Genomic DNA, 23,065 nt, shown 5'->3' with positions numbered 1-23,065 from the left:
CCCAGCCACCCAGCCACCCATCCACCCATCCACCCATCCACCCAGCCACCCATCCACCCAGCCACCCAGCCACCCCACTTTTGTTTTTGCCTAAATTAACCAGTCTTATGTAACCATACCAAACATAACATATTATACTAATTTGAGTTGTCCCAGATTTACTTTTACTTTGCATTCAGGTCAAAGAGCAACATCTTTGTCTCATCAGACCTTTTTCCAAACTTAAAGGTGGGCCTTTTCTCAGGAGTGGTTTCCATCTGGCCACTCCCATAAAGCCCAGATGGGTGAAGTCCTGTACAGACTTGTCCTTCTGGCAGGTTCTCCCATCTTAGCCAAGGAACTCTTTAGTTCTGCCAGAGTGGTCATTGGGTTCTCGGTCAGTTTCCTGACCAAGGTCCTTCTTGTCCGGTTTGGTCGGACGGCCAGCTCAAGGCAGTCTGGGTAGTTTCATATTTTTTCAATTTCCCAATGATGGAGACCACTGTGCTCTAGGAAACTTTCAACACTCTTGATATACGGCCCATCACAATTCTATCTCAGAGATCTACAGACAGTTCCTTGGACTTCATGGTATAGTTTCTGCTCTGACATGCACTGTCAACTGTGGGACCTTATGTAGACAAGTATTGAGATGGCGCCGACAGAGACGGTCACCTCGCTTCAGGTCCTTAGAAAACTATGCAGTTATTAGTTTGTTTATGTATTATTTCTTACATTGTTAGCCCAGAAAACCTTAAGTGTTATTACATACAGCCAGGAAGAACTATTGGATATAAAAGCGGTGTCAACTTACCAACATTACGACCAGGAATACGACTTTCCCGAGGCGGGTCCTTTGTTCGGACCTCCACCCTGGACATGCGATCTTATCCCAGAGGCCGACCCAAAACAACGCGGTCGCCGCAGGAGAGGCAGACGGAGTGGCCTACTGGTCAGACTCAGAAGGCGAGCACAACATCCACCGCTTCCGAGCATATTACTCGCCAATGTCCAATCTCCTCAGGAGGCTGAACAAATTTGGCTTGACATCTAAAACACTCACAAATTTTTACAGATGCACAATCGAGAGCATCCTGTCGGGCTGTATCACCGTCTGGTATGGCAATTGCACGCCCTCAACCGCAAGGCTCTCCAGAGGGTAGTGAGGTCTGCACAACGCATCACCGGGGGCAAACTCCCTGCCCTCCAGGACACCTACAGCACCCGATGTCACAGGAAGGCCAAAAAGATCATCAAGGACAACAACCACCTGAGCCACTGCCTGTTCACCCCACTATCATCCAGAAGGCGAGGTCAGTACAGGTGCATCAAAGCAGGGACTGAGAGACTGAAAAACAGCTTCTATCTCAAGGCCATCAGACTGTTAAACAGCCATCACTAACAGACAGGCTGCTGCCAACAGACTCAAATCTCTGGCCACTTAAATAAATGGAATTAATAAAGGTATCACTAGTCACTTTAAATAACGCCACTTTAATCATTTTTACATATCCTACATTACTCATCTCATATGTATATACTGTATTCTATACCATCTACTGCATCTTGCCTATGCCGCACACCATCACTCATCCATATATTAATATGTACATATTCTATTCATCCCTTTACATGTGTGTGTATATGGTAGTTGTTGTGAATTTGTTAGATATTAATGCATAGTCGGAACTTGAAGCACAAGCATTTCGCTACACTGACATTAACATCTGCTAACCATGTGTATGGGACCAATAACATTTGATTTGTTTCTTTCAAAAAGATGTCCAAACAATTGAATTGAATCATCCTTGAAACTCAAGGATGATCAAAGGAAATTGGATGCCCCCAAGATCAATTTGGAGCATCAGAGCAAAGGAGTGGGAATAGTTATGTAAATTAGATATTTCTAGATTTCATTTAATACATTTCCAAAAACATGTTTTCACTTTGTTATTATGTGGTGTGCAGATGGTTGAGAAAAAAAATATTTAATCCATTTTTAATTCAGGCTGTAACACAAAATGGTGAATAAGTCAAGAGGTATGAATGAATACTTTCTGAAGGTACTATATATTTAAGCAATAAGGCACGAGGGGGTGTGATATATGTCCAATATACCACGGCTAAGGGCTGTTCTTACGCACGACACAATTGCTATTATAAACTGGTTACCAACGTAATTAGAGCAGTAAAAATAAATGTTTTGTCACATCCATGGTATATGGTCTGATATACCACAGCTGTCAGCCAATCAGCATTCAGGGCTCAAACCACCCAGTTGTATAATAGACCTTTACTCCCTCACACTGTTGTTGTGGAGTAACAACACACACTTCATGTTAAACGAAACACACTTTATTAAAAAATATCACCACAAATTCATCAACATCCTATTATTAGTCCCCTGGGTCCTTCATGAGGGAAGATAAACTGTGCTCTTCAGACAGGGACATCAGTTATTGCTGAGTAGGTGGTGAAAATTTAAACACTACTCTATTTCTCACTTTCTCTTTCACACTCTCTCTCACACACACAATCACTCTGGTGTAGGGGTCAGCACACCAGAGTTGAGGGGTCAGGGTGAGAGGTCAGTGGACTATAGAGTTAAGGGGTTCAGCGCGGATGTTCCCCAGGTCCAGCGAAGAATCTGTGTCCTCGTCAATCTCCCCAATCACAGCTCTGCAAAACAGAGAAGAGCAGTTGGGCCTGGGTGTACTACTGTGAGTTGAAGTCTGATCCCTGTCGTCCCCCCCCATCCAAAGTGGCCAGTTAAAGTGTTCATTCCCCTCACGGTTTCAGAAATGTTGTCGACACTCAGTCTCTTCACCAATCCAAGTCCTTGATGGGGAGTGAACGGGCACAGTGAGAGGGAGAGGTTGTTTGGGAGAAAGGTGAGAGTTCAGCCAGAGGTTGACATGATACTTACACGTTGTCTCCTCTGACGATGTATAGTCCCAGGACCACCTGCTCCACGCCCTGAGAGGAACTGAACACACGCTCATGACTCTCATCCAGAATCAGGTTGATGGTCTGGTCAAAGCCCTTCAGTGTGCCCTGAACACACAGTCAGTTCAACGGTCCAATCAAAACAGTACACAGTCAGTTCAACGGTCCAATCAAAACAGTACACGGACAGTCAGTTCAACGGTCCAATCAAAACAGTACACGGACAGTCAGTTCAAAGGTCCAATCAAAACAGTGCACGCACAATCAGATCAACGGTCCAATCAAAACAGTACACACACATCAACGGTCCAATCAAAACAGTACACACACAAAAATCAGGTTGGTCCAGTCAAAACCATTCAGACGCACAGATCTGGAGCCAAGTACAGCAGTGAAGTAGCTAGAGCCATACCACTATCATCCGTCCGTCAGATGTAACGATGGCCACTGTACCTGAAACACAACAGCTAAGGAAAACATTTGGTACACTATTTCCAACCTGGTCTCAGGGGTAGACGTAACATAGTAAATGTAAATCCGTGACATTCATAATTTGTATAAATTACATTTCGTATGGTATGTATTCATTTGTGGATGTCCTTCATCCATACATGGGCGGCAGGTAGCCTAGTGGTTAGAGCGTTGGACTAGTAACCGAAAGGTTGCAAGATCGAATCCCCGAGCTGACAAACGTATCTCCATCTGTCGTTCTGCCCCTGAACAAGGTAGTTAACCCACTGTTCCTAGGCCGTCATTGAAAATAAGATTTTTTTCTTAACTGACTTGCTTAGTTAAATAAAGGTAAAATAAAAAATGTATATATGTTACGAAATACAATAAGTATGATATGTTACTAATTCCAATTTGTTGTGGCTAACATTAGCTAGGCTTGGGGTTAAGGTTAGGTTAAAGGGTTAAGGTTAGCTAACATGCAAAGTAGCTAAATATATAGTAAGTAGTTGCAAAGTTACCAACTTAGCTAAAATGCTTAAGTTGTCCGTGATGAGATTCGAACACACAACTTTTGGGTTGCTAGACGTTTGAGTTATACGCCCGACCAACCACCCTACTTTAGTTTTTACTTATTGAGTAACGTTCTCTCTTATGTAACCATACTAAACGTTTTGAGTGTCCAGGATTTCCGTTTACTATATTACGTCTAGTCTATCACCTCGATCAGACCGACAGCGTCAATGCGTTTTGGCGCATTCATTTCCAATGAAACGCTGCGCTTGCCTTGCAACATTGCGTGGTACATACACGGAACAAAAACGCAACATGTAAAGTGTTGGTCCCATGTTCTATGAGCTGAAATAAAAGATCCCAGAAATGATCCATGCACACAAAAAGCTTATTTCTCTCAATTGTTTTGCACAAATTAGTTTACATCACTTAGAGAGCATCTCTCTTTTGTCAAGATATGCCTATCCTGTAAAGTGGATGGATTATCAAGAAGCTGATTAAACAGCACGATCATCACACAGGTGCCCCTAAAATGGTCATCAAAATGTGCAATTTTGTCACAACAATGCCACAGACTTCAAGTTTTGAGGGAGTGTGCAATTGGCATGCTGACTGCAGGAATGTCCACCAGGGCTGTTGCCAGAGAATTGCATGTTCATTTCTCTACCATAATGTCGTTTTAGAGAATTTGGCAGTACTTCTAACCACAGACCATGTGTATGGCGTTGTCGGTGAGTGGTTTGCTGATGTTAACGTTGTGAACAGAGGGTTATGGTATGGGCAGGCATAAGCTACGGCCAACGAACACAACTGCATTTTATCGATAGCAATTTGAATGCAGAGAGATACCGTGACAATATCCTGAGGCCCATTGTCGTGCCATTCATCTGTTTTAGCATGATAATGCACGGCCCCATATCGCAAGGACCTGTACACAATTCCTGGAAGCTGAAAATGGCCTACATACTCAGACATGTCACCCATTGAGCATTTTATTTTACCTTTATTTAACTAGGCAAGTCAGTTAAGCGCAAATTCTTATTTTCAAAGACGGCCTAGGAACAGTGGATTAACTGCCTTGTTCAGGGGAACAGTGGGTTAACTGCCTTGTTCAGGGGAACAGTGGGTTAACTGCCTTGTTCAGGGGAACAGTGGGTTAACTGCCTTGTTCAGGGGAACAGTGGGTTAACTGCCTTGTTCAGGGGCAGAGCGACAGATTTGAACCGGGGATTCGATCTTGCAACCTTTCTAGTCCAACGCTCTAACCACTAGACTACCTGCCGCCCCAATCGAGGCATATGAGACCAGGCTGCTATTTCATGAGAAGCTGCACATGCAGCAATACTGTTGAGCTTGCACGACAAATCCATAGTTAGCTTGCTATTATAAACTTGGTGGTTCAAGCCCTGAATGCTGATTGGCTGAAAGCCGTTGTATATCAGACAGTATACCACAGGTATGACAAAACATGTATTTTTACTGTTCTAATTAAATTTGTAACCAGTTTATAATAGCAATAAGGCACCTCGGGGGTTTGTGCTATATTGCCAATATACCACAGCTACGGGCTGTATTCAGGCACTCAGTTTTGAGTCGTGCTAAAGAACAGCGCACATATCCGTGGTATATTGGCCATATACCACATCCTCGGGCCTTATTGCTTAAATAACACAGTTGGATGAACATGTACCCATGTTTGGCTTCCAAAATCATTTGTATGATCTTTTATCTAACTAGCGCAGTTACATGTCATTCTAAAAGCCATATGTGATGCTATTGCTAGCAAAGCTCAATCTAGCAGGCCAAAGCACCCACGCATCAATAATCATGCGATTCATCAGCAAAAGTCCCCTTCAGTGACTGTTCCAGAATTCATTTAGTTCAAAGGATACGGTTGATGTAGCTCTCGAGGGCAGTCGACATGATGACAAAGACTCGTTCAAATCCGCCGGGTTTATTTGGAAAACACAAACGTAGCTCCACCGTAGATCACATCGGCGTGCAGGCACAAACCGGAAACAGCATCAGACCAGACTAGATGATTGCAGACCCACTAATGATTTTGGTGTCCAGAAGATGGCGCCGAATCCACAGAAAATGAGTGTCGCACCGTTTTTTATACCTCAGTGGTGTCGCCCTACCGATCCATGTTTACCAGACCGCCCTTTGTAGGGATAATGGGCCTGTTCGACCTTGGATCATAATTAACTCCTGATTAGTATTTGTAGATCAGTCAGTCACCATTTACCCACAATGCATCATGGATTTGATGCTCTCCAGCCAAAGGGACCAGGGTTCTGGTCTTGAAGCATGGTTTCAACTGTTCCTACAGTTTTGCTTCGGTACTGCAGTTTAACTGACACCCGGACCAAAAATACAATAGACGGCCACATAGAGAAGTCAGACTAGAAAATTCCTAATAAGACACTTTAGTCATAACCTTTGTGCACAAAACAGCAATTTAATTATTTGAATAATTTTTTCACCAGTACTCACAGCTGAAGATAGTGGTCCTGTTGGAGAGCGTCACAACGTGATGTATCATAGATCGATTGTGACTGAATGATCTACAAATAATGAGTCGTTATTTATGATGCAAGGTGATTTGTAGATCAGTCAATCAGCAGTCACCTGCAATATCAAACAAGCCCATTAACGTTTTAATATTCATCCAATGTCTGCTATGTTTTCGGATGACGTAATCGCTACTCCCTTTGCGCATTGAGTGCTAGGGCACATGTGATATTGGTCTTATAAATCAGATGAAACCTGGTCATGAAGAACGTCAGGAGATTAAACAGTCGGACATATGGATGCAGTCTCTAGCGCTCATTATACCTCAGTGTCTCCAACACTGCTTCTGTTTCTATGGCATACTGCACCTGGGCAGGCTGCTGAGACCCACCTGGGCAGGCTGCTGAGACCCACCTGGGCAGACCCACCTGGGCAGGCTACTGAGACCCACCTGGGCAGGCTACTGAGACCCACCTGGGCAGGCTGCTGAGACCCACCTGGGCAGGCTGCTGAGACCCACCTGGGCAGGCTGCTGAGACCCACCTGGGCAGGCTGCTGAGACCCACCTGGGCAGGCTGCTGAGACCCACCTGGGCAGGCTGACCTGGGCAGGCTGCTGAGAGCCACCTGGGCAGGCTACTGAGACCCACCTGGGCAGGCTGCTGAGACCCACCTGGGCAGGCTGCTGAGACCCACCTGGGCAGGCTGCTGAGACCCACCTGGGCAGGCTACTGAGACCCACCTGGGCAGGCTGCTGAGACCCACCTGGGCAGGCTGCTGAGACCCACCTGGGCAGGCTGCTGAGACCCACCTGGGCAGGCTGCTGAGAGCCACCTGGGCAGGCTGCTGAGACCCACCTGGGCAGGCTGCTGAGACCCCACCTGGGCAGGCTGCTGAGACCCACCTGGGCAGGCTGCTGAGACCCACCTGGGCAGGCTGCTGAGACCCACTTGGCTCACTGGAGTGACTTCCTCAGAATCTTTCACTCTGAAATACATTAGCATGAATGTACATGATTTGTTGTCAAAAAGGCAGTTACTGACATAAATTACATTTTTGGGATTTAAATGTTTTTTTATTTCTCACTTCTTTACAAATGTATATGACATTAAATAAGGTAATGTGACAGACAGGGCTGTTGTTATCAAATGCACTGGACTGCTTAAAACAGCAGTGTTAAGGTCTCCTATATCTCATCTGGTTAAAGACAACAGTCCCTGTCAGGAAGTGAGAGGGGGACCTCCTGAAATACCCATCCACACCATGTAACGTAGTGGTACTACTAGATCTCCTCCACCAGAAGACAGAAGTCTGTGCTGTCAGTCAATAGACAAATAATGTCATCTACATGAGCAGTGTCCGTTCATATAAACACATCCATCAGCCTCCAGTCGAGGTCTCTCTCCTGCCTTTAGGCCAGGAGTGGTGAGTTGATATGGAACAAGTGCTGAGCTTGTAGACAGAGGATCGGCAAAGTAAACAAAACTGGGATTAAACGGGATAGGACAGGAGTATTCAGGAATGAGAGCGGTCTATTCCAGGTTTCTGGGATACGGTGTAGTTCATTGGTAGTGGTTGTTCTTTGCCAGCTGAAGCCGTCCTAGCCTGGTCACAGATCTGTTAGAGCTGCCTTGCTCCTTGCTCAACTCCTATGGCCAATCGGCATCACAAAGACCATAGGAGTTGTCAAAAACACATCTGGTACCAGGCTACTGTTCTTCCTCCCATCTCCCCTCACTTTCCCGGCCAGGAGGCCCTGAGGTTGAGCAGGATGAGGACGTCGCAGGGGGCCAGGCGGTAGACCCCCAGCTCGTTGAGGGCTGACACAGGGCTGGGCTGCTGACCCTGTGGGGTCCCTGGTTCCTCCTCGTCTTCCTCAGCCTGCCTCAGGACGTCTCGTAGAAGAAGAGCTGAGCCCACATTCAGACACAGGATGACGCAGGCCTCCTTCACACTGAGGGAGGGAGACATGACCAATCCTTTTAACCTACAAATTATTTGACAAGGAATTCAACCCCTGTGTAGGACATTTAATAACCTAAGGAACCACAAACAAACTGTAGGTCTCTTCTAAAGATTATGGTACAGTGGACAATGTTTTCAGGTGATATTGTCAGCAGAATTGCCATTGTATGTAATGGCCCACTCACTGTTTGAAGAAGTTCTCAGGCCTCTTGCAGTAGTGTCCAAACAGAGGGAAGAGGTTTCTTGTCATGTCGAATTGGAGCTGGGCTGCACCCCCCTCGTTGAAGTGGTTATACAGAATCACCTGAGGGAGACAGGTAGCAGGTCCAGAAGTTAATAGAGATGTGATTACCCCCCAAAAAACACTCTATTGCTTCATCCTATTTCTTACATCTGTATTTTATCATTAGAATTAGTCAGTAGCCATTGTAGTTTTAATGTATTTGAGAACAGATGTGTCTAATGATGTGAGACAATCTAATTACCTTATTTTAAGTCACTCCAGACAGTAGTATCTGCGAAATCACTAAAAGTTCAAATATTTCATGAAGTCAACTATCTGATTCATTCCTATTGTAGCAGGCCAGCAGTGTGACTCACATTCTGGTAGAGGAAGAGGTCCAGCCTCTCAGCCAGGTCCTGCCAGCCCATCTGGAAGAGAGGCAGACACAGCATCTGCTGCAGCTGGAGCAGGTGGTCCCTGAGACACTGCATCAGAGGACAGGCTAAACTGGACAGGGACATGGTGGCCTGGTCACACTGGGACGGCAGAGACAACCACCTGGGAGGACAAGGATACACGTTAGTGTCATTCTACTTTTTAACATTTTGTTCACTCCAACATTTTGTTGTTCAATTGGGTATATGGTGGCTGCAGGTGATGATCTGAGCTCTACTAGATTCTTTCAAGAAATCACATTTCATTCCTACTGTCCAGGCCTACTGTCAGCCTGGACCTAAACACCAGCCTACTGTCAGCCTGGACCTAAACACCAGCCTACTGTCAGCCTGGACCTAAACACCAAGCAAAGCAAGGCGACAGTGGGTGCCTAGTGTTTAAAACTCCAAAGATAAGACTACATCTTGAGAGGAACTAGATTCAACAGAAAGAACCCTTCCTGTAAGTGAAGAGTGTCTCCACTGACCTGTCCCTGCAGTAGGGCTGGGCCTTCTTCTGTACGTCCCTCATTACAGCCTCCAGTAACCTGCCCAGCATGTCTCCTCTCAGCCTCTCCAGCAGCCCCAGGAGCCCCTCAAACAAAGACCCCTCCAGAGAGGCCAGACGGCCGGACTCAGTGACCCCCAGCGGCCCCAACAACTCCTCCTCCCCCAGGGCCACAGCTGACTGCTGCAGCTGCAGGAAGAACTGAGGAAGAATAGAGGAGAGTAAAGAAAGTTGAACAGCCTTGAAGAAGACCTCTGGAGCAGTGCAGTAAAAGGAGGGACCATACAGCAGAGTGAAGGTGTTTATATGTGGCCTTTTCTGTCCCCTTAACCTGGAGAATTGTTGGATGTGCATACTACTTCTGAACTGACAACACATGTACAGTCAGACAGACTGACAGACTGACAGACAGGCAGGCAGGCAGGCGGGCAGCATGTGGAGAAGTATTTGTGTATTTATTATGGATCCCCATTAGCTGCCAAAGCAGCAGCTACTCTTCCTGGGGTCCAGCAAAATTAAGGCAGTTTATACCATTTTAATACATTACAATACATTCACAGATTTCACAACACACTGTGGGCCCTCAGGCCCCTACTCCACCACTACCACATATCTACATACTAAATCCATCTGTATGTATAGTGCGTATGTCATCGTGTGTGTGTGTGTGTGTGTGTGTGTGTGTGTGTGTGTGTGTGTGTGTCTGAAGTCTTTTTTTGTGGCACCTGACCACACGACTGAACAGTAGTCCAGGTGCGACAAAAGTAGGGCCTGTAGGACCCGCCTTGTTGATAGTGTTGTTAAGAAGGCAGAGCATCGCTTTATTATAGACAGACCTCTCCCCATCTCAGCTTCTACTGCATCAATATGTTTTGTATAGCAACAGTGTGATGGCTCCGAGGGGCCACGTACCACGTTGTCTCCCCAGTCCCCCAGCACGGTGGAGATGTAGTTGGCAGCGTTGAGAATAGCACAGTATCTAGCGCCCAGCGGGTTACGGGACTCCTCCTTCATCACCTGGGTGAGGCGGATACGGAAGTCGTCCACCAGCTCCCTCTGTAGCGCCAGGAAACGCAGCTGGGCACGAGGGCAGGGGAGGGCACGGTAGCGGTCTGATAGGGGAGTATTAGAGATTGAGGGGGAGAGAGAGGAGCAGGGCGAGAAGGAGGATAGAGGGAGGTGGAGGGGGGAGATAGGGAAAGCAGAGAGAGGGAGGGAGAGAAGGGGAAAGAGAGAGAGATAGAGTGCAGTAAGTCAGAGGCTGCCTCAACAGCAGGTCGCCCCTCTACGACAAACAGAGGGAAGAGAAGTGACAACCACCAAGACAGACAGAGTGAGACAGACGAGAGAGAGACAGAGAGAGACAGAGAGAGAGAGAGACAGAGAGTGACAGAGAGAGGCAGATAGAGAGAGAGAGAGAGACAGAGAGAGTGATAAACTGATAAAGTAGTTAATAATCCTACCAGTGATGACCAGCAGTAAGGTCATGAAGGTCTCAGCGCAGTCTGGAGCCTTGAGTTCGTCCATGTCACTGATGTCTTTGTACTGGGAGCTCCAAGCCCCTTCAGCAGACAGCATGGCATCCACCTTCTCTATCGCCACTACAGAGACACACAGTTGGGATGAGCACACATCACACATTCACTAAATCACATACGCTGACATAAACAGAGTCTAACAGAGAAGTCACATCCCACATAAAATCAATCTCTTTAGTCAGTCCCAAATGGCTTCCTACTACTTCCCTTCACCCAAACCCTTCAATGTTTGCAGATCTGTAAGGTCGAAGCGATATGGCGGAAGCTCTGCCAGTACACTGCTTATACCTATCCAGCCCCTTCAGATCTGCAGAAATTGGAGGGTTAGGGCCAAGGGGAAAGAGTAGGGAACGATGAGAGATGCTCTACTGCTGCCTCTCTCTCTCTCACTCACTCTTCCTCTCCACAGTGAGCCACTTCTGCAGCACGACCTCGTCCAGCAGGACATGCAGCGCTCCGGGCAGGGTGCTGGGGTAGGAGTGGGTGGTGCGCAGCTCCCTCTCGAACTGCAGGATCTCATCCACCAGGTGGCAGAAGAGAGCGTCGTCGTAGAGCAGCCGTGGAGCATCCGACACTAGCTTCTCTTGGGCCAGGGTGAGTAGACCGCGACACAGCTCCACCTGGTGGGGACAGGAGGGATGACATGATACTTCAATAGCTATAACCATTAGATTTTATTATATTCATATATATATGCTTATATCCTCTCATATGACTGTGGACATCAAGAGCTGCTACGATTGACAGATGACTGCAATGGACTCAGCTTGACTTTCAGCTTTGAATCTTGGGGGTGAACAAATACTTCAATGGCACATGAAGTCAGGATTGTAGATGATCATTTAGCGGCTGATCCTCTAACCTTGGCATTGACGTTCGCTCCATTTCTGTCCAGAATGGGCTGGATCTTCTCCTCCATGAAGTTGGAGCTGTTAGCCATCCACATCAGGACCTGGGTCAGGAACCACTCAGGCTGCATGGAGACAGATGGACGTTATTATTATTCTCACAGTCTCTCTGTCTGTGTGTGTTTCAGACATGCTCTGTGTGTGTGTGTGTGTGTGTTTGAGACATGCTATGTGTGTGTGTGTGTGTGTGTGTTTGAGACATGCTATGTGTGTGTGTGTGTGTGAGACATGCTCTGTGTGTGTGTGTGTGTGTGTGTGTGTGAGACATGCTCTGTGTGTGTGTGTGTGTGTGTGTGTGTGTGAGACATGCTCTGTGTGTGTGTGTGTGTGTGTGTGTGTGAGACATGCTCTGTGTGTGTGTGTGTGTGTGAGACATGCTCTGTGTGTGTGTGTGTGTTTGAGACATGCTCTGTGTGTCTGTGTGTTTGAGACATGCTATGTGTGTGTGTGTGTGTGTGTGTGTGTGTGTGTGTGTTTGAGACATGCTATGTGTGTGTGTTTGAGACATGCTATGTGTGTGTGTGTGTGTGTGTTTGAGACATGCTATGTGTGTGTGTGTGTGTGTGTGTGTGTGTTTAAGACATGCTATGTGTGTGTGTGTTTGAGACATGCTATGTGTGTGTGTGTGTGTGTGTGTGTGTTTGAGACAGGCTATGTGTGTGTGTGTGTGTGTGTGTTTGAGACATGCTATGTGTGTGTGTGTGTGTGTGTGTGTGTTTGAGACAGGCTATGTGTGTGTGTGTGTGTGTGTGTTTGAGACATGCTATGTGTGTGTGTGTGTTTGTCTTTTTGTATGCCATATTTTTTTTTTATATTTGAGTTAACCAATGATATTAGGCCACACTTGGCCATGATTACAAACACCTGTGTGTCTCTTGACACTATATAAATGACTCATCTCCCAGTGTTTGTGATGATACCCTGATGAAACGTTGGTTATTACATTTCTGCATCTGAGCTCTTAGTGTGCGGCTTTCCTTTATTTTCTAGTGTTCTACTCCGCTAGCCAGCACCTCGCCTTTATAGGTGTGCGTTTCTTTTTTCTAGATTGTGTGTGTGTTTGAGACATGCTATGTGTGTGTGTGTGTGTGTGTGTGTGTGTGTGTGTGTGTGTGTGTGTGTGTGTGTGTGTGTGTGTGTGTGTGTGTGTGTGTGTGTGTTGCTCTAACCTTGTTGAGTGAGTTGGTCTGACGGTTTCCAGTGAAGTGGTATCGAAACCTCTTGCTCAGAGGAAGCAACATGATCTGGACAGGAAGAGACAGGGGTGTCGTCGGGGGCAACCCTACACGGGACACAGAGGGTGGCTTCTCTGATATGAGATCATCACTGAGAAACAGGTTAAAGAATCTGGCCAGGTATTCATCTCAGTACAATGTCTCAATGTAAAATGATAACATCAATATCTTAGGAAGTGTGTGGGGGACAGTATGTCTGTGACTGGGAATGTATGAAGTATGAAGCTAGTGTATGAAGAAGTGTGCAGAGTGTATATAATGCACTGTGTCTATAACCCAGTCCTGTCTACAACCCAGTCCTGTCTACAACCCAGTCCTGTCTATAACCCAGTCCTGTCTACAACCCAGTCCTGTCTATAACCCAGTCCTGTCTACAACCCAGTCCTGTCTACGACCCAGTCCTGTCTACGACCCAGTCCTGTCTACAACCCAGTACTGTCTATAACCAGTTAGTGTGTATAACCTAGTAGTGTCTATAACCCAGTCCTGTCTATAACCTAGTCCTGTCTACAACCCAGTCCTGTCTATAACCCAGTAGTGTCTATAACCCAGTAGTGTCTATAACCTAGTAGTGTCTATAACCCAGTCCTGTCTATAACCCAGTAGTGTCTATAACCCAGTCCTGTCTATAACCCAGTAGTGTCTATAACCAGTTAGTGTGTATAACCTAGTAGTGTCTACAACCCAGTCCTGTCTATAACCAGTTAGTGTGTATAACCCAGTAGTGTCTATAACCCAGTCCTGTCTATAACCCAGTAGTGTCTATAACCCAGTAGTGTCTATAACCTAGTAGTGTCTATAACCCAGTCCTGTCTATAACCCAGTAGTGTCTATAACCCAGTAGTGTCTATAACCTGTCTACAACCCAGTACTGTCTATAACCAGTTAGTGTGTATAACCTAGTAGTGTCTATAACCCAGTCCTGTCTATAACCTAGTCCTGTCTACAACCCAGTCCTGTCTATAACCTAGTAGTGTCTATAACCCAGTAGTGTCTATAACCCAGTAGTGTCTATAACCCAGTAGTGTCTATAACCCAGTCCTGTCTATAACCCAGTAGTGTCTATAACCTAGTAGTGTCTATAACCCAGTCCTGTCTATAACCCAGTCCTGTCTATAACCCAGTCCTGTCTATAACCCAGTCCTGTCTATAACCCAGTCCTGTCTATAACCCAGTCCTGTCTATAACCCAGTAGTGTCTATAACCCAGTAGTGTCTATAACCAGTTAGTGTCTATAACCAGTTAGTGTCTATAACCAGTTAGTGTCTATAACCTAGTAGTGTCTATAACCCAGTAGTGTCTATAACCCAGTAGTGTCTATAACCCAGTAGTGTCTATAACCAGTTAGTGTCTATAACCAGTTAGTGTCTATAACCTAGTAGTGTCTATAACCCAGTAGTGTCTATAACCTAGTAGTGTCTATAACCTAGTAGTGTCTATAACCCAGTAGTGTCTATAACCCAGTAGTGTCTATAACCCAGTAGTGTCTATAACCCAGTCCTGTCTATAACCCAGTCCTGTCTATAACCCAGTAGTGTCTATAACCAGTTAGTGTCTATAACCCAGTCCTGTCTATAACCTAGTAGTGTCTATAACCCAGTAGTGTCTATAACCCAGTAGTGTCTATAACCTAGTAGTGTCTATAACCCAGTAGTGTCTATAACCCAGTAGTGTCTATAACCCAGTAGTGTCTATAACCCAGTAGTGTCTATAACCCAGTAGTGTCTATAACCCAGTAGTGTCTATAACCTAGTAGTGTCTATAACCCAGTAGTGTCTATAACCCAGTAGTGTCTATAACCCAGTAGTGTCTATAACCTAGTAGTGTCTATAACCTAGTAGTGTCTATAACCCAGTCCTGTCTATAACCCAGTCCTGTCTATAACCCAGTAGTGTCTATAACCCAGTCCTGTCTATAACCCAGTAGCGTCTATAACCTAGTAGTGTCTATAACCCAGTAGTGTCTATAACCCAGTAGTGTCTATAACCCAGTAGTGTCTATAACCCAGTACTGTCTATAACCCAGTCCTGTCTATAACCTAGTAGTGTCTATAACCCAGTCCTGTCTATAACCCAGTAGTGTCTATAACCCAGTAGTGTCTATAACCCAGTAGCGTCTATAACCTAGTAGTGTCTATAACCCAGTAGTGTCTATAACCCAGTCCTGTCTATAACCTAGTAGTGTCTATAACCCAGTCCTGTCTACAACCCAGTCCTGTCTATAACCCAGTAGTGTCTATAACCCAGTAGTGTCTATAACCCAGTAGTGTCTATAACCCAGTCCTGTCTATAACCCAGTAGTGTCTATAACCCAGTAGTGTCTATAACCCAGTAGTGTCTATAACCCAGTAGTGTCTATAACCCAGTCCTGTCTATAACCTAGTAGTGTCTATAACCCAGTCCTGTCTATAACCCAGTCCTGTCTATAACCCAGTCCTGTCTATAACCTAGTAGTGTCTATAACCCAGTCCTGTCTATAACCCAGTCCTGTCTATAACCCAGTCCTGTCTATAACCCAGTAGTGTCTATAACCTAGTAGTGTCTATAACCTAGTAGTGTCTATAACCCAGTAGTGTCTATAACCCAGTAGTGTCTATAACCTAGTAGTGTCTATAACCCAGTCCTGTCTATAACCTAGTAGCGTCTATAACCCAGTAGTGTCTATAACCTAGTAGTGTCTATAACCTAGTAGTGTCTATAACCTAGTAGTGTCTATAACCTAGTAGTGTCTATAACCTAGTAGTGTCTATAACCTAGTAGTATCTATAACCTAGTAGTGTCTATAACCTAGTAGTGTCTATAACCCAGTCCTGTCTATAACCCAGTAGTGTCTATAACCCAGTCCTGTCTATAACCCAGTCCTGTCTATAACCCAGTCCTGTCTATAACCCAGTAGCGTCTATAACCCAGTAGTGTCTATAACCTAGTAGTGTCTATAACCTAGTAGTGTCTATAACCCAGTAGCGTCTATAACCTAGTAGTGTCTATAACCCAGTAGTGTCTATAACCCAGTCCTGTCTATAACCCAGTCCTGTCTATAACCCAGTCCTGTCTATAACCCAGTAGTGTCTATAACCCAGTAGTGTCTATAACCCAGTAGTGTCTATAACCCAGTCCTGTCTATAACCTAGTAGTGTCTATAACCCAGTAGTGTCTATAACCCAGTAGTGTCTATAACCCAGTCCTGTCTATAACCCAGTCCTGTCTATAACCTAGTAGTGTCTATAACCCAGTAGTGTCTATAACCCAGTCCTGTCTATAACCCAGTAGTGTCTATAACCCAGTAGCGTCTATAACCCAGTAGCGTCTATAACCTAGTAGTGTCTATAACCTAGTAGTGTCTATTACCCAGTCCTGTCTATAACCAGTTAGTGTCTATAACCTAGTAGTGTCTATAACCCAGTAGTGTCTATAACCCAGTAGTGTCTATAACCCAGTAGTGTCTATAACCCAGTAGTGTCTATAACCCAGTCCTGTCTATAACCCAGTAGCGTCTATAACCTAGTAGTGTCTATAACCTAGTAGTGTCTATAACCTAGTAGTGTCTATAACCCAGTAGTGTCTATAACCCAGTAGCGTCTATAACCCAGTAGTGTCTATAACCCAGTAGTGTCTATAACCCAGTAGTGTCTATAACCTAGTAGTGTCTATAACCTAGTAGTGTCTATAACCCAGTAGTGTCTATAACCTAGTAGTGTCTATAACCCAGTAGTGTCTATAACCCAGTAGTGTCTATAACCCAGTAGTGTCTATAACCCAGTCCTGTCTATAACCTAGTAGTCTATAACCCAGTAGTGTCTATAACCCAGTAGTGTCTATAACCCAGTCCTGTCTATAACCCAGTAGTGTCTATAACCCAGTCCTGTCTATAACCCTGTAGCGTCTATAACCTAGTAGTGTCTATAACCCAGTAGTGTCTATAACCCAGTAGCGTCTATAACCCAGTCCTGTCTATAACCCAGTAGTGTCTATAACCCAGTAGTGTCTATAACCCAGTAGTGTCTATAACCTAGTAGTGTCTATAACCTAGTAGTGTCTATAACCCAGTAGTGTCTATAACCTAGTAGTGTCTATAACCTAGTAGTGTCTATAACCTAGTAGTGTCTATAACCCAGTAGTGTCTATAACCCAGTAGTGTCTATAACCTAGTAGTGTCTATAACCTAGTAGTGTCTATAACCCAGTAGTGTCTATAACCCAGTAGTGTCTATAACCTAGTAGTGTCTATAACCTAGTAGTGTCTATAACCAGTTAGTGTCTATAACCCAGTAGTGTCTACAACCCAGTAGTGTCTATAACCTAGTAGTGTCTATAACCCAGTCCTGTCTATAACCCAGTCCTGTCTATAACCTAGTAGTGTCTATAACCCAGTCCTGTCTATAACCCAGTCCTGTCTATAACCTATTAGTGTCTATAACCTAGTAGTGTCTATAACCTAGTAGTGTCTATAACCCAGTAGTGTCTATAACCCAGTCCTGTCTATAACCCAGTAGTGTCTATAACCCAGTAGTGTCTATAACCCAGTAGTGTCTATAACCTAGTAGTGTCTATAACCCAGTCCTGTCTATAACCCAGTAGTGTCTATAACCCAGTAGTGTCTATAACCCAGTCCTGTCTATAACCTAGTAGTGTCTATAACCTAGTAGTGTCTATAACCCAGTAGTGTCTATAACCCAGTAGTGTCTATAACCCAGTAGTGTCTATAACCCAGTAGTGTCTATAACCAGTTAGTGTCTATAACCTAGTAGTGTCTATAACCCAGTAGTGTCTATAACCCAGTAGTGTCTATAACCCAGTAGTGTCTATAACCCAGTAGTGTCTATAACCAGTTAGTGTCTATAACCTAGTAGTGTCTATAACCCAGTAGTGTCTATAACCAGTTAGTGTCTATAACCTAGTAGTGTCTATAACCTAGTAGTGTCTATAACCCAGTAGTGTCTATAACCTAGTAGTGTCTATAACCAGTTAGTGTCTATAACCTTGTAGTGTCTATAACCCAGTAGTGTCTATAACCTAGTAGTGTCTATAACCTAGTAGTGTCTATAACCCAGTAGTGTCTATAACCCAGTAGTGTCTATAACCAGTTAGTGTCTATAACCTAGTAGTGTCTATAACCCAGTAGTGTCTATAACCTAGTAGTGTCTATAACCTAGTAGTGTCTATAACCAGTTAGTGTCTATAACCTAGTAGTGTCTATAACCCAGTAGTGTCTATAACCAGTAGTGTCTATAACCCAGTAGTGTCTATAACCCAGTAGTGTCTATAACCCAGTAGTGTCTATAACCCAGTAGTGTCTATAACCCAGTCCTGTCTATAACCAGTTAGTGTCTATAACCCAGTAGTGTCTATAACCCAGTAGTGTCTATAACCCAGTAGTGTCTATAACCCAGTAGTGTCTATAACCCAGTAGTGTCTATAACCCAGTAGTGTCTATAACCCAGTAGTGTCTATAACCAGTTAGTGTCTATAACCTAGTAGTGTCTATAACCCAGTAGTGTCTATAACCTAGTAGTGTCTATAACCCAGTAGTGTCTATAACCCAGTAGTGTCTATAACCAGTTAGTGTCTATAACCTAGTAGTGTCTATAACCTAGTAGTGTCTATAACCCAGTAGTGTCTATAACCCAGTAGTGTCTATAACCAGTTAGTGTCTATAACCCAGTCCTGTCTATAACCCAGTAGTGTCTATAACCCAGTAGTGTCTATAACCCAGTAGTGTCTATAACCAGTTAGTGTCTATAACCCAGTAGTGTCTATAACCTAGTAGTGTCTATAACCTAGTAGTGTCTATAACCCAGTAGTGTCTATAACCTAGTAGTGTCTATAACCCAGTAGTGTCTATAACCCAGTCCTGTCTATAACCCAGTCCTGTCTATAACCCAGTAGTGTCTATAACCCAGTAGTGTCTATAACCCAGTAGTGTCTATAACCCAGTAGTGTCTATAACCCAGTCGTGTCTATAACCCAGTAGCGTCTATAACCCAGTCCTGTCTATAACCCAGTAGTGTCTATAACCCAGTAGTGTCTATAACCTAGTAGTGTCTATAACCAGTTAGTGTCTATAACCCAGTCCTGTCTATAACCCAGTAGTGTCTATAACCCAGTAGTGTCTATAACCCAGTAGTGTCTATAACCCAGTAGTGTCTATAACCTAGTAGTGTCTATAACCAGTTAGTGTCTATAACCCAGTCCTGTCTATAACCCAGTAGTGTCTATAACCCAGTAGTGTCTATAACCCAGTAGTGTCTATAACCCAGTAGTGTCTATAACCCAGTAGTGTCTATAACCTAGTAGTGTCTATAACCAGTTAGTGTCTATAACCTAGTAGTGTCTATAACCCAGTAGTGTCTATAACCCAGTAGTGTCTATAACCCAGTAGTGTCTATAACCTAGTAGTGTCTATAACCAGTTAGTGTCTATAACCTAGTAGTGTCTATAACCTAGTAGTGTCTATAACCCAGTAGTGTCTATAACCCAGTAGTGTCTATAACCAGTTAGTGTCTATAACCCAGTCCTGTCTATAACCCAGTAGTGTCTATAACCTAGTAGTGTCTATAACCTAGTAGTGTCTATAACCCAGTAGTGTCTATAACCCAGTAGTGTCTATAACCAGTTAGTGTCTATAACCTAGTAGTGTCTATAACCCAGTCCTGTCTATAACCCAGTAGTGTCTATAACCCAGTAGTGTCTATAACCCAGTAGTGTCTATAACCCAGTAGTGTCTATAACCAGTTAGTGTCTATAACCTAGTAGTGTCTATAACCCAGTAGTGTCTATAACCTAGTAGTGTCTATAACCTAGTAGTATCTATAACCCAGTCCTGTCTATAACCCAGTAGTGTCTATAACCCAGTAGTGTCTATAACCCAGTCCTGTCTATAACCCAGTAGCGTCTATAACCTAGTAGTGTCTATAACCCAGTCCTGTCTATAACCCAGTAGTGTCTATAACCTAGTAGTGTCTATAACCTAGTAGTGTCTATAACCCAGTAGTGTCTATAACCTAGTAGTGTCTATAACCTAGTAGTGTCTATAACCTAGTAGTGTCTATAACCTAGTAGTATCTATAACCTAGTAGTGTCTATAACCTAGTAGTGTCTATAACCCAGTAGCGTCTATAACCTAGTAGTGTCTATAACCCAGTCCTGTCTATAACCCAGTAGTGTCTATAACCTAGTAGTGTCTATAACCTAGTAGTGTCTATAACCCAGTAGTGTCTATAACCTAGTAGTGTCTATAACCCAGTAGTGTCTATAACCTAGTAGTGTCTATAACCTAGTAGTGTCTATAACCCAGTCCTGTCTATAACCCAGTAGTGTCTATAACCCAGTAGTGTCTATAACCCAGTCCTGTCTATAACCCAGTCCTGTCTATAACCCAGTAGTGTCTATAACCCAGTAGTGTCTATAACCCAGTAGTGTCTATAACCCAGTCCTGTCTATAACCCAGTAGTGTCTATAACCCAGTAGTGTCTATAACCCAGTCCTGTCTATAACCCAGTAGTGTCTATAACCCAGTCCTGTCTATAACCCAGTCCTGTCTATAACCCAGTCCTGTCTATAACCCAGTAGTGTCTATAACCCAGTCCTGTCTATAACCCAGTAGTGTCTATAACCCAGTCCTGTCTATAACCCAGTCCTGTCTATAACCCAGTAGTGTCTATAACCCAGTAGTGTCTATAACCCAGTCCTGTCTATAACCCAGTCCTGTCTATAACCCAGTCCTGTCTATAACCCAGTCCTGTCTATAACCCAGTCCTGTCTATAACCCAGTCCTGTCTATAACCTAGTAGTGTCTATAACAGCGTATGTATAACAGACGATAATGCTAGTGAGTATGTCTTCGACACTGATAACACTATATTGGGGTGAAGGATACGAGGTCTGTAGAGACAGGAGCTGAGCCACCAGTAACTCCAGCTGGCTGTGGAGCTCCTGAGCATTGGCAGGGGGGGAGAGAGACTGGGTGGGAGGAGAGATGAACGGCCAGTGGAGCTGGATCAGCAACTCCTCAAAATCACTGCCAGACAGAGGAGGAGGAGTTCAAAATCCCATTCAGGTCTGAGGCAGCTTGACTTGGGATCATCATAATAACTGTGAATCACCAAGCCCGGTCCTGGAGAGCTACTGGTCCAACACAAATACACCTGGTCAACTAATCATTTAGACTGAATTAGATGGGTTAGTGCCAGGCTGGAACGAAGGCCTGCATGGCTGGTTACTCTCCAGGACCAGGGTTGATCTAAATAGAGATCCTAATAACTAACACAGAGTTCTCCATCTCCAGTCCTTCTGCTCCGGCCCGGCACGCTAACACAACAAACTGCCTGCCCTGTCTGACCCATACATACATACCCAGCCAGTCTGTCCTTAATGATCTTGTGCCAGAAGTGTAGTGTGTCTCTGAGGAAGGCCTGGAGATGAGAGCAGCCAGATTGCTTTAGGCCCACATCTAGACTGGCCATGCTGCCCACCGCCACCACTGCCTCCCATATACTGTTGGTCATCAGACACTGCTGGATGCTGTCACTGTGGGAGGAGAGAACAACAGTTAGCAGAACACCTTAACATACAGTAGGATACCATTTTGTGTGTGTGTATTCCAATCAGGTTCCTATCTTTGAATACTGTCAAATATATTGTCCAACTGCAAGAAGAAGAAAATAATACTGTTGCTCACCTGAGTTCTTCAATGCGTGACACACACTGCAGGTATTTCATGTGTTTCTCTGTGTTGTCCAGCTGTTCCAGGGTCCGTCCCAGGCTGTCTGCCCAGGGCTGGGCGCCCTGCAGGTGCTGTATCAGGGTGTTGGACAGGACCCTCTCCCGCTGGAGCAAACCTTCCAGAGACACACGGGACTCCTCGGCTGCAGACAGCGCTGCTGACACCCGCAGCGGCACCGAACTGGACACCGTCAGAACCTGAGAAGGTGGGTGGAGGAAGACCTGTCAGCAAGGGAAATTTACGCCCTTAAACTAGCTAGCAGAGGTTAGCTAGCTGGATAGATCATGTTTGTATTACTTACATTAACTAGCTGCTGTCAAGGGGCAGAATACAATTCGCATTATTAACGATTCTATTATTTTTCATGCAATAATTGATACAGCATTGAAAGCTGATTTCGAGTGTGCAACATGAAGTTAACAACGCGCTTGCTAGCTACCTGCTCCTCCAGCAACTTATTTTCCGCTGTCAGTTTCTCCAGGAGCGAGCTAACTTTCTTCAGTGACTTCAGATCCCCTCCGATTTCTTTCTCTATCAAGTCGACAACGTAGTCGGGGAGTGCTCCATCCCCCGATCCTGTTTCGGAGTCTTCATCATTTGTCGATATAGGGCTTTGTAGATCAGATTCATCACTTTGTCCGTTTTGCTGCTCTGCAGAGGGCGCCGCCATCTTTCTTCTGCGTCTCTTCCACGTCAACAGCACGCAGATGTAAACACAGCACCAAACACAACCGTCACCGGCAATACACACCCTCTAGTGGTGACAGTTAGTACTGCGGGACCTCTCACGGGTAAACACTTGGGACATTTCCAACTACTACACAGTCCATGCTTCCTTCTCTCCTCCGTTCATTGGCTTGGAGTGACCAGTGATATCATAAGTGAAGTGGTGAAAGTTTCAGAAGATTAACCGTAGATGTGTTATTTCAGTGATTACTAAAGGAAATTAGGAAGGATGTTTTCAAAACAAGGCCCTCAGAGTTGAGTGTCATGTTGACAATCAAGACCTCACAGGAAACAACTGGACATACTGTATGTGCTCAGTTATGTAGTTGTTGAACTAATCTGTTACCCAGAAAGGAACAGTTCTATTCCAGCATCTTATTCTGTCCTATTCTACTGTATCTTAGTCT

At 44.8% G+C, this 23,065-nt stretch overlaps 2 protein-coding genes across 2 annotated transcripts; both read right to left on the bottom strand.

Moving 5' to 3' along the window:
* Positions 1 to 2,316: 2,316 nt before the first annotated feature.
* On the bottom strand, positions 2,317 to 5,900 carry LOC115188389 (U6 snRNA-associated Sm-like protein LSm8). The gene is made up of 4 exons (XM_029747194.1): positions 5,781 to 5,900; positions 3,338 to 3,378; positions 2,906 to 3,033; positions 2,317 to 2,658 (listed from the first exon to the last, which is right to left on the bottom strand). The coding sequence occupies exons 1-4, from the start codon at positions 5,809 to 5,811 to the stop codon at positions 2,568 to 2,570; spliced, it is 291 nt and encodes a 96-aa protein (XP_029603054.1). The 5' UTR covers positions 5,812 to 5,900; the 3' UTR covers positions 2,317 to 2,567.
* A 1,554-nt stretch (positions 5,901 to 7,454) lies between these two features.
* On the bottom strand, positions 7,455 to 22,682 carry LOC115188390 (RAD50-interacting protein 1). The gene is made up of 13 exons (XM_029747195.1): positions 22,372 to 22,682; positions 21,888 to 22,129; positions 21,563 to 21,736; positions 21,087 to 21,227; positions 13,147 to 13,303; positions 11,932 to 12,042; positions 11,464 to 11,689; positions 10,995 to 11,132; positions 10,444 to 10,643; positions 9,512 to 9,732; positions 8,967 to 9,147; positions 8,552 to 8,670; positions 7,455 to 8,355 (listed from the first exon to the last, which is right to left on the bottom strand). The coding sequence occupies exons 1-13, from the start codon at positions 22,600 to 22,602 to the stop codon at positions 8,136 to 8,138; spliced, it is 2,361 nt and encodes a 786-aa protein (XP_029603055.1). The 5' UTR covers positions 22,603 to 22,682; the 3' UTR covers positions 7,455 to 8,135.
* Between the last annotated feature and the right edge of the window lie 383 nt (positions 22,683 to 23,065).

The sequence above is a fragment of the Salmo trutta genome, unplaced genomic scaffold (assembly GCF_901001165.1).
Source record: "Salmo trutta unplaced genomic scaffold, fSalTru1.1, whole genome shotgun sequence".
Taxonomy (NCBI): Eukaryota; Metazoa; Chordata; class Actinopteri; order Salmoniformes; family Salmonidae; genus Salmo; species Salmo trutta.
Note: the sequence above shows the minus strand (reverse complement) of the source record. Positions and strands in the feature narration are given on the sequence as shown.